The 11,475-nt window shown below is 53.2% G+C and overlaps 1 protein-coding gene across 2 annotated transcripts; it reads right to left on the bottom strand.

Annotated features, from left to right (window-relative positions):
- Positions 1-4,451: 4,451 nt before the first annotated feature.
- On the bottom strand, positions 4,452-8,313 carry LOC136527054 (auxin response factor 18-like). Of its 2 annotated transcripts, XM_066519667.1 has the most exons (4): positions 8,043-8,313; positions 6,556-7,825; positions 5,453-6,393; positions 4,452-4,908 (listed from the first exon to the last, which is right to left on the bottom strand). In XM_066519667.1, exons 2-4 carry the CDS (start codon positions 7,678-7,680, stop codon positions 4,839-4,841), a joined length of 2,136 nt encoding a protein of 711 aa, XP_066375764.1. In that variant the 5' UTR covers positions 7,681-7,825; positions 8,043-8,313; the 3' UTR covers positions 4,452-4,838. The 2 variants fall into 2 exon arrangements, with proteins under 2 accessions (XP_066375764.1, XP_066375763.1); XM_066519666.1 differs by having other exon boundaries at positions 6,556-8,313.
- Positions 8,314-11,475: the final 3,162 nt, after the last annotated feature.

The following is an 11,475-nucleotide window of genomic DNA, read 5'->3' as shown; positions in this document are numbered from 1 at the left end:
AGGGTAATGCCAAGCCTGTTGGGCTGCTCGCACGCGCCGCCTTTGTTGGTTGCCACCGAGCGAGATATTTAGAGATTTACTTGTCTTCCGTTCGATATTATCTTCGGCTCGTGTATATCCTGGCGAGAACCTGGACACTTCTATTCCGTATACCAAACAAACATCTCCTTTCTTGGCTAAACAGTGGGCCAGCACTTGATATGGATTAGCTTCTCACATGCAGTCACTGAGGCATGGGCCCAGCTGACTATAGAGCCTACTATACGTACGTATATTTGGTCCAGAGAGGCTTGCGGCTGATAAACGTGCATGTACGCTAGCTGGCGATCAGTACACGGATCTGCCGGCTGTATATCCCCCGAACGTTCTAGAATATTCTGGACCTCGCACCGAGTAGCGCCGCGTCGCATCGGCCCGGCTGGTGTACAATTATGCGGAAAATACATGGTATAGACCGGCATATATACGACCTCTACGGCCGATTCCGGACGTATATATACAAGCGCACATACGTATCATGACTGCACCTGTTTAGCTCTCTCCCATTGCCTGTCGCGAGCATACCTACACTGCATGCATGGACCTGTAGCACGCAGAAGCTCACACAATGGTTATTAGCTTCCTTGCCTGAATGCACGTGACACAAGCATATATATGTATATGTATGTATTTTCCCTTTTTTTATATGCTTGGTGGTACACACAAATAAAAGTGTACATATGGATTTTACTTTGACAAAAATCCATCGAACAGCATGGTGTATGGCCCACAAGGGCAAGGCGACGTCCGACGTCTCCTTCAACCTGGAGGACCTGCCCGAGGCATACACGAACCCGAGCGTCCACTCCCGCATCAGTGAGTACACTGAGGTGGCGAGGTCGCTCCTTGGGCCAGACCACGATCTGAGCACCCAGGACTTCGATGGAGAGGCCGTCATGAGGGCGGGGCAAGGCAAGAAGCATGGGCGGTTCTGACTTGGCGACAGCATCATCGACACGGCCTCTACTCTCTCTCTCTCCCAGATCCGAGCACGGAGCATGAGCGAGACCCCGGCCATTCGCACAGTGCCGACCGCTGCACAGCACCGGGTCGACGCACTCGAGGTTATTCCTGTTTTATTCGTCATATATTGATCTTTACACACCTTAATTAGCTTTGCATTACTAAAATATTAGAGTGAAATATTGCAGGCCTAGCTGGAACAAGAAATGAGGCAACGTCAGGAGCTGGAGGCCGGGCAGCAGAGGATGGCGGCCCAGCTGGAGGCCGAGCGGGCCGAGCGGCAGGCCCAGGCGCAGAGGCTGACTGACATTACGGAGTTCCTACAAGGGCTTGGGCAACGTGTGGGCTTCTCTCTGCCAGCTGGGCTGTTGGTTCCACCTCCGCCTCCGTGTCCTACAGCTGCAACTACTCCTGTGAGTATGTAAGTTTTTTACTTTCGCTTGTGCTTTGCTTGTATGGCCTCTACCTTCCTAGATTAGCTATCCAAATAATCTTGTCTCATATGCAATCTTTTCTCCTTTGTGCAGTTTCCATCTGACGGTGGTTCGAATAATCCACCTCATGCACCTCTGAATGATGGAGCTGGGCCTTCACCATAGTCGCAGTGGCCGAGATGAGTGCACGTTGTATTTTTTTCATTTGTTGTTCACTTGATGATGGACTTGTGATATACTTGTGATGCACTTGTGGACTTTGATGAACTTTTGATGGACTTGTGGATTTATTTGGATGCACTTGAGCACTTATTATTATATATGTGATATATATTATGATGGATGTGATATGTGCGGATGAATGTGTGGATGGATGAGATATATATGTGATGGATGAAATATATATGTGATATATGTTTGTATGAATTTACTTGTCATGATGGAATGTAAAAAAAATAAAAATTGCCGTTTTGGGTCACTTTGCCGAGTGTTGCACTCGGCAAAGGACCCCGTTGCCGAGTGCCATGGTCACAGCACTCGGCAAAGCTGAAAAAATGGGCGCTCGAAAAACCATTTTTCCAGCTTTGCCGAGTGCCATGACCATGATACTCGGCAAAGAATTTTTGCCGAGTGCCGACCAGAGAGCACTCGGCAAATAATTTTTTTTTAAAAAAATCAAACTTTGCCGAGCGTCGGCCAGAGGGCACTCGGCAAAGAATTTTTTTTAAAATAAAACATCTTTGCCAAGGACCGGATAGAGGGCACTCGGCAAAGAATTTTTTTTAAAAAAAATAAAAAATCTTTGCCGAGTGCCTGCAGGGTTGGCACTCGGCAAAGCGACCGTCAACGGGGCCGGCGCCGTGACGGTCGCTTTTCTTTGTCGAGTGCCCCCGGGGCTCTCGGCAAAGCCTTTGGCGACTGCCCGATAAAAGACACTCGACAAAGAGAGTTTTGCCGATTAATTTTTTACCGTGTGTTCTTTGTCGAGTACCGCACTCAACAAAGACTTTGCCAAATATAATTTGACCTTTACTGAGCGCCTCATGCACTCGATAAAAAATCTGAATCCAGTAGTGTGGCGTGTCCTTGTCACCGGCCGTCATCGCGATTAGCAGCCGCAGGCGTCTCGGTTATCGCTTTTATTTTTGGCAAAAATCTCGGCTATCGCTTTGACCCCGAAACAGTTGTGCACGTACCGTCAGCGAGCCGGAAGGCACGAGACGACGACGACGACGTCGACGCGTCGCATGCAACGCGAACCGTTGGCAAGCGCACACGCACGACACACGTCGTCGGTCGTCCCCGGCCCGCGTGCGGAACCAGATCGAGACGCCGGCCGGACCCGGCCATACCACCGCACCTCTGCGCCGCTGGACCGGCCGGCGCGTCCAGGGCGGCGCCGCGACCACAGTAGCTCGGTACGTCGCGTATGCGCGCGCCGCCGCCTGGCTAGTCCAGCACCGGCGGGCCGGCTTTTGCTTCTCGTCGCGGAATGCCGGTACGGACCATCAATATGGATGGATCCTATTATTGCCCTAATACGACAAGCTAGCTATAGCCGTGTCCAGCTACACCTAACGGTTTCTGTCTCGTGCGACGGCCGTGCATGTGCGTTGCGTTCTCTGAATTCCAAGCTCCGTGCACACGTACGACGACGACGCGGCTAACGGTGAGGCTGGGTTCGTGCATCCATGCATGCACGTACGGATACGACGGACGATGCGATAGCTTCGCCGAGGTTTCACTGCGCCTGTCGGTACACACGTGGTACGTAGCAGCTCCGTTTCTACTTTTCACCCACCCGTGCGCAGCAGAGGGAGAGGATAACGACTAACGAGAGGAGGCAGCTAGCCGGCAGTGCCGTACTAGTAGCTACACTATGTACGCTACGGTGTAGAAGACGTAGCTTCTCACGGCCTCACGGCAGAAATTGGTCGCGGTAGAGATCAAATGCGTGTTCGTACAGTCCTGCAAGAGGAGCACACGGCAGATATGCCAAGATCCTCGAGCGTTCGACATGCAGTGCAGGTTGGCTGGATAGCCAAAAAAAACAACTACTATTAGGACCGAAACGCCTCATCGTCTCATCACCCTGAACTGATTTGGTTAGGTGTGCAGCAGCGTCCACGTCGAAGCTGACGTGGTTTGCTTGCTTTGCTGCGCCTTTGCCTGCTCTGTACGTTTCTTCTTTCCCTTCGTAGAGGGACCAGGCGTCCAGGCGGCAAAAGGTACTCACGCACGCTATTTTGTTTGACACGGTAAAAGACAGGTGCACCTTTCTAGCGCTTTTTACACGTGCAGACGAGGGTGTAAAGGGGATGGATACGGGTCGAGTGTACCTCCTTTTTTCCCGTAACTACTGTTCACGCTTTTCACCCGTGCACAGATCTCAGAGGATAAAAAAGCGGACCGTGGGACTGGACATGAGAGTACTTCAAAATCCCGGAAAGATCACTGGACAACGGACGCCATGTACACCAGGACTAGGCGACTAGCAGGTAGCAGCACGGGAACTTGCAGTTGCAGCTCAGCTCAGAGAACGGGAATGGCAGTAAAAGGTGAAAGGCGTAAGGAGGACGGCGTGCGTACCACTGTCCCAGGCAGAGCTGGGGTTTCACTGGATCACGTCCGCACGGCGCGGCCTGGCTGGTCGCCTCCGTCGTGGGCGGGCCTGGCCCTCTCCTTATCCGGGGGCGCTTTGCACTACACCCACCAGGATCTCCGTAGGATTCCCCCCCGGAACAAGAAGCATGGACGTGACAAGTAGCACTGCGTGCGTGCTGACTGTCGTCGCAACGCGTCAAAGACATTCTTACAGTTACAGACAGCAAAAAGCTGAAACGACCGACACGACAGCAACACCGACGGACTGACGGTGGAGTGCGATGAATTTGATGCGCGAACCAGTCCATCCTGACTTTCCTGTGAGGTGGTGAGAGCACCGAGCCCTCCATGACTTTTTTAGATGGAGTACAGACAGAGGCACAGAGCGAGAACAGAGAACACATCAGCATCTCAGCCAGCCAACCAAAGCCCTTAATTATACCAAAACTTTCAGTAATCGCGTTTGCAAAGCAACGGGGTTCATGGCAGAGGTACATAACATATGATCAGTCAGTGACCAAAGGCAACTGCAATGGCCACTTGAACTAACAACAGCAAGAAGGTGTAGCAGTGTAGAGCTAGTAGTCCGACAAATCCAGCGATAAATCTTTGGTCCTGGATTACACGCACGCACTTGGTCCCGTTCCGGGGCGCCTCCCAAATCCCAATCGACGAAAACCAAACTGAACTGCCCTCTCTGCACCAGCAGTCCAGCACTTTGGAAGTGGGGATCTTCTTCCTTCGAGATCGCCACCGCGCTCCTCCTGCTGTACAAAGTGACGAGAGCTTTGCTGCCTCCTACCTCGCTAAGCTAACGTTGCTCGCATCTGTTAGTATGGTCAGCCTCCGGGCTGTCTTCGTGAACTCACTGCAAATTCAGAAGCATATATAAGCGTACATTAGTACCATCCAGGAATAGTTATCATCTGTTCAGAACAATGGGAACGATGTGGGAGCTAAGAAAAAAGGGGCTTCCTCCAACCACATGGGTGCAAGATGTCCTAGTCCTAGCTTGAAGCAATTCAAGTCAAAGTACCATAAGAATTAAGAATGCTTCCAAGGAAAGAACACCTAATAGAGTTTGATACTTGAAGATAACTGTGTCTACTAGTTAATTAGGTCGTAGTACGAACTGAAGATTGAAAGGTTTAGCCCGGTCAGGAACAGCCATTTCAATATTCTTTGATATACATGCTCAGCTTGTTGAGGTTATGAATTGCCATATTAGCAAAGCAAATTATCAGGAAACTTGAAAGGTTGTAGCTATCCAGGCATTGTACCCCTACAGGTTATTATAGTCATGATTTGTAAATGCAACAAACGGCATATATCTAATCGATTCCTAATCAATTCCTAAAGAAAATCCAACGACTGAACCGGAACAGAGCGCTTCAATCTGAAATCATACGGACCTGAAAGGCTTGTCGCCGGTGTGCTTGAGCGCTCCAGAAGCGTCGTCGCGGTAGAAAACATGGCTCGTCAGCTCAGCTTTCTCGATGCCAAACATGTCGGCGAGCCTCTGGTAGAGCTCCTCATACGACCCAACAGCAGAAAGGTCGAGCGTGCGCCCAACATCCTCCGACTGCATGAACACCTTGCAGTGCCCGGTCTCCAGCCCGAGATCAGGCACCTTGTTGTCCTGGCACGACGACGGGGCGCCGTCACTGGATGTGCCATCCTGGTTGCTCCTCCCAGGGCTGGAGACATCCGAGTTGCTCACCGTCCTCTCGGAAATGTCATCAGAAGGGCTCTTCTTCGGCAGCGGGACGCCCGTGACATTGCCTAGAGATATCTGCTGCTCAGTGAGAATCGGTTTCCCGAAGAGCATCAGCTGCGGTGGCGCCGCCGCCGCCGCCGCCTTCTTGACGTCTGATGATGATTTCTTGTTCTGTGGGGAGGTACCAATGGTGAGCAAGCACGAGATGTCATCTCGAGCTGCTGCCGGGTGGCCGATGATGAGGCCAGCGGCGATCCTCGGCTGCATGCCGTGGCCGTCCAGCTGGTGGTGAAGCCCGTGCGGTGACAGACTCGACTGCAGCTTATTGAGGTAGAGATCTGATAAAGATATGCCAAAATGAGCATGCCTGGCTCCCTGTATGCCTGCAGGAGTGCCATCCGGGAAATAGCACATCGGGCCAACACCGCGGCCGAGAGGGCTTCCATGGAACATCGGCGCCGGGAACTGGTGGCCCTCGAGCGGAAGCTCCGGGTACAGTGGAACACACAGCTTCTTCCTCGGCGGCGGCGAGAACGGCGTGAGGTGGTGGATGGCCGGCATGTTTGAGACAATCTCAACCAGCCATGGGCTCACTCTCTTCACGTTCTGTAACAAGTCCGGTTCATCCCAAGCGACCTGACAAAAAAAAAATGATCAGCATGCATTGTCGCGAACTACTCTGTAGTCTGTACGCTCCTCCTCAACTTGATTGAAGTGATGAGAAGCTGGAAGGAACTTTGAGATGCCGTCCTTGAGATGAGAGTACACATTGGCAGTTATGGAGGTTGGTTTATTTACCTGAAGAAGCCTCCAGGGTGAATTGGGCCATCTGATGGGGTCAGCGACCTGCACGGCGGAGACGGTGCCCATGAACCAGCTGATCCTGGACGAGTCCTCCGTCTCGAAGGCCATCTTGAACCTCATCCCGGCGCACCACTGGGTGCGCATGGCCATGCGGACCGCGCCCGCCTTGACGCAGAACTCCGGCGTGCTCGCCCTCGGGTAGTACACCACCTCGAACGGCTGCCCGCTCACGGCGAGGTTCGCGGCCTCGACGACCTCCTCCGGCCGCACCCGCACCCTGACCTTATTCCCCCTCGTGGCCGCGCCCGTGGCCATCATCTTGCCGCCGTCCTCTTCTCCTCCTCTCAGGAACATGGAGAAGCCGGCGTAGCCGCCGCCAGGTGGCGGGGGCGGCTGGTGATGGTGCAGGAACTCCGGCCCTCCGATGCCGCCCTTCTTGGCGCGCCGGATGCCGACGCAGAGGTCCCCGTTCTCCGTCCGCATGAACACGATCGAGTCCCCGGCCACGAGCTTCTTCTGGTTCACGAAGGTGCTCCACCCGGTGGTGAGCAGGTGGCGCCGGGGCGTGCCGCGGTAGATGTGGCGGAACTTCCAGACGACGCCGTGCACGTCCTTGGCGAGCACGGTCTGGACGGGTGGGTCGGCGGAGTAGTCCAGCCGCGGGAAGATGGTGTCGGCGCAGTAGCGAGGCACGGAGAATCCCCCGCCGTTGTTGGCGTCGGACTGGGTGAGCGTCTTTGCGAAGGACGCGGGCTTGTCCTCCTGCGCACCGCCCGCCGCGGCACCAATGGCGTCGTCGGCGTCGTCGGCGTAGCCCGGCTCGTTGGGCCGGACGGGGGCGAGGCGGATCTTGGCGAAGACCTCGTCGGTGTCCGGATCGGCCATGAAGCGGACGGCGGCGACGCGGCAGAGGACAAGCGCCGGGACACGGCCGGCGGGGAGGTCGACGACGGGGCCCGGCGCGTGCTCCGCGTGGCCCTGCGGGAAGTAGTACACCTTGGAGTGCACCGGCGGCATCTGGACCATCCCGCCGGCGCAGGCGTGCCACAGCTGCGGGTCCAGGCACCTGTCGCTCTCCCGCTCCCGCTCCATGGCCGCCGAGTCGACGAAAGTAATCATCTCCAGGCCACCTCCCACGGCCGCGCTACTACCACCCCGGAGAGGCGATTTCAGCGGAAATTGAGCGCGATCTCCACTCACCCACCGCGACAGCCTTTATGGATGAAATTTCACGCCTCCTCCACTAGCAGGACAAGCCTTTCCGCTGCACAGCCGCCATCAGCACTACCATCATGATCAGAGTCTGAAAAAGGCTTGGGAAAAGAAGCAGCGGAAGGGAGAGAGGAGAGAAAAGCAAGGGAGGATTTTTTTTTTTTTTCTTTTCTCCGGCTCAGAAAATCTTGCAGGGAAAGGGAACCCAAGCAGCAGCACGGCAGCAGCAGCACCACAAGATTGCCGAATTCATCCGGTCAGTCACTCACCACTGGGCTCTGGCAGGCAGCAGCAGCAGGCACAGCTCGACAGGCACAGGCTCGTCGTCTCCCTCCTCCCTCCGTCCTCTCTGCAGCGCTTGCCTCCCCACCCACAGCCACAGCCACAGGCTCTCAGGTGAGCAGCAGGCTCAGATTCCCCCAGACTGCTGCAGCTGACATGAGGGCAGCAAAATATAGAGAGGGAGAGGGAGAGGCAGAGGAAGAGAGAGGAGAGAGAAAGGCAGTCAAGGCCGGGAAGCAAGCTCTGCATCTCAAGCAAGTACCACTGCCTACTAGTAGTAGTGCTAACTCCTGGTTAGTAGTGGCTTAATTAATTGTTTATTAATACTTTTCATCTGCACACCCAAAGTGCCAGCTGCTAATGATATTTTCCGCACGATGAGCTGCATCATTGTACCATTATCCACTGCTGTCTCTTCTTTTACAAGTTCTGATTTTTTCCCACTCTCAATCAGAAGCAGAAGGAAACAAACAAACGGGACCACACGCTAAATCGAGAAGTGTTGTTGCTTTCATCCTAGTATTATATATAATAATAATACTTTTCCACGGAGTTTTGTCGTCCAAATTGCATTGGACGCACAGGGTTAAGCTTGTATATACTGTACGTACGCTGTAGTGTGTGTACACACACGCGTTCTTCAGCAGTTTGTAATATGGTATTTCCTTGTTTCAAAATTAAAATCAAGTACTGCACTCATACTCCTAATAGTGTACATAATTTTTTTTTCCCTTTCTTGACTTTTAGAAGTTAGCTATCTTGTAAACTCTAAGCCTGAAAATGTTGGAGTTGTTCCAAATTCACTCCAGGATATAGGCCAGGCTTCTGACAGAGCGAAGCGGAGGCCCGTCGCCGGAGGCTTGGGCCGGAGCGTAGCGGAGTCTGAAGCCGGCCCATCAGGTCTCACCCCTGTGCTCGGGGGGTGCGGGGGGCGGAGCCCCCCGCGGTACGGTACGATATATACACCCTTGCTAGGGTTTCGTGGAGACTTGATTCTCTTGTAAGCCGCCATAGGCGTGTAACCCAAAACTCTTGAGATAGTGAGATTGTTGCTGGCTGGTGCCCGTGGTTTTTCCCCTTCACATCGGAGGGGTTTTCCACGTTAAATCGTGTGTCTCCTCTGTGGCTTGATTCTTTACTTCATATTCCTATACGTCGTTCATAACAGAAAATGCATAGGCAGAAACTTTTTGAGGAAGCTGAAACTCATCAAAGCCGACTTACATGACCAGCACCGTGTTTCCGCAGCTTTCTCGTGATCACGACATGGAGATTGGAGACTGAATCCGTGACTCCTCTTCTCAACCCAAGTTTTTCCTCCACCTCTTAATGAAAAACGTGCCAAGAACGATCTCGGAAAAAAAAAAACCAAGTTTCTTTAGCGCGGAACAGATTTTCACCAGAGCTCATGGAGAGGAAGAACCGGTGCACGGTGGCGTGGGCGATGCCAGCTTGCTTTGCTTGCTGGGTGACCATTGCCATGGAGACTTGGAGCAGTGCTCCTAGCTCTTCCTTGGGAAAACTGGCACAGAGTTTGTCCCTTTTTTTACAAAGTTAATATCCAGCTTTTATCGAAAAGCACACATAGCTGTCAGTGGCAGCACATTACAGACCAGCATAGAGTTTATTCTCAATCGGGGTGGAACGAGTTTGATGACTACTCACTCGCGGATATCACACGCAATGCAGCAGCTGAGAGTGAAGCTGAAAGAGGCCGTTGTGTGTAATTTTCCACGGACACGGAGGACGAACGACGAACGACGAACTGACGAAGAGAGAGAAGGCAGGGAGAGATTTCAGTCGCTCCAAGTCACGGAGAAGCACTGTACACACCCCCTGATGAGGAGACGACGAGACAAAGAAGCCTCGTGCACATCATCCTCGGCAGAAGATTTCAAAAAGAAGAGCGAGCAGAGCGATCGGTGGCGCAAATGGACCAAGTTGCGGCCGTGTCTGTCCTCGCGCCCCGCTCTTAATTCTGACGTACCGCAGCCCGTTCCGATCGACGCTGTCAAAGATGGAGCTCCTTCAGCTAACAAGCACACACAGCCCATGCATCATCTTCTCTTCCTTAAAGAAAGAAGCAACGAAGGATCACCTCGCCTAGCCGCCTGGATGAATGAGTCTCGTGTCGGCCTGGCGTTTTTTGTTGCAACGAAGACTCGGCAGCAGCACCAACAGACCAGGAAATGAAATCATCGGCATACGGTTCTTGTTTCGTCATTAGTTCAAGTGTCGCTGAACGATTTGGACAGACGACAGACAGGCGTGTACAGCCTGTTCGCAGCTCGTATTCGGCTTATAAGCCTTGGCTTATCAGCCAACGAACAATATTTTTCTCTCGCACCAAAACAGTCAGCGGTACTTTCATCCATGGCTTATAAGTCAATCTAGCCGAAACGATCAGGCTGGTAATGTGCAAAAGATGGGTTCAAATCTCCCTCGCTGTCGTAGTCGGCGAGACGGCGACGTTGGCCCGGCCGGCCGCCTCCCTCCAGCGTCCAGCTCCCTCTACTGGCCTCCCGGCGATTGGTCGCGAGAGAATGCCCAGGTCACCGTGATAGGGTGGCCTCGTGCTCGACGGTTCCTCGGTTCGGTGTCTGATGTGATGTTGCCCGGCCATTTCGTTTCCCAAATATGTATAATCCAGGATTAGGTGCGTGCGTCGAGGCAATTAAGAATGTCTTTTTTGGTTAATTAATCAGGGGTGTGACGTGAATGGAATTGATCAGATCAGACCACCTACTTTAGCTACTCACTAGTCATCGAGACACCAGACACCTGGGTTAATTAACCTGTAGTTGCGGATTAAGAATTTAAGACAAGATCGATGGATGGATGGGAATCGCATCATCATTGATACAGGACTAGTAGGCAAGATCCTGCCGCGGCGCGGCTCCAAGTTCCTGTCCCATTCCTCGGCAGACAAGTTGTAGCCTAGCTGGTGAGCACCAAGATAGCTTGCTAGCAGAGATGAGAGGGATCCGGTGCCCGTTTGCCATGCCAAACAGACTATTACGTCTCCTGTATCCCCTGCCCAAAGTGTCAAGGGACCAGCATTAGGCCATGATTAGGCATGACGGACAAGCAAACCGCAACGCCATCTGCAGTCACTTCCGGTCCATTCCATCATCGCGCTGCTCTAATTTCTCCCGGCGGACCGCGGACGCATCGCTGTCTTGTCCCGCTAGAATCTTGCTGTCGGCAGCCCCGCAAGTCCCGGCTCCAGAGAGCGAGCTGAGATCGGCAGGAGCATTTGGCCGGTACACTAACCGGCCTGTTGTTTGTGCGACGTGCTGCGCTCTGGTTTACTTGCTTGTTTCTTTGTTTAGCAGGATGGATGGATAGCTAGGGCATCGACCGTCGTTAAACCGGAGGAAGACTAAACCCAGCCCAAACCCAACCGTGAAAGACACAGAT

Source organism: Miscanthus floridulus, chromosome 19, assembly GCF_019320115.1.
Source record: "Miscanthus floridulus cultivar M001 chromosome 19, ASM1932011v1, whole genome shotgun sequence".
Lineage (NCBI taxonomy): Eukaryota > Viridiplantae > Streptophyta > Magnoliopsida > Poales > Poaceae > Miscanthus > Miscanthus floridulus.
The sequence above is the reverse complement of the archived record's forward strand: the minus strand, read 5'-3'. Positions and strand labels throughout refer to the sequence as shown.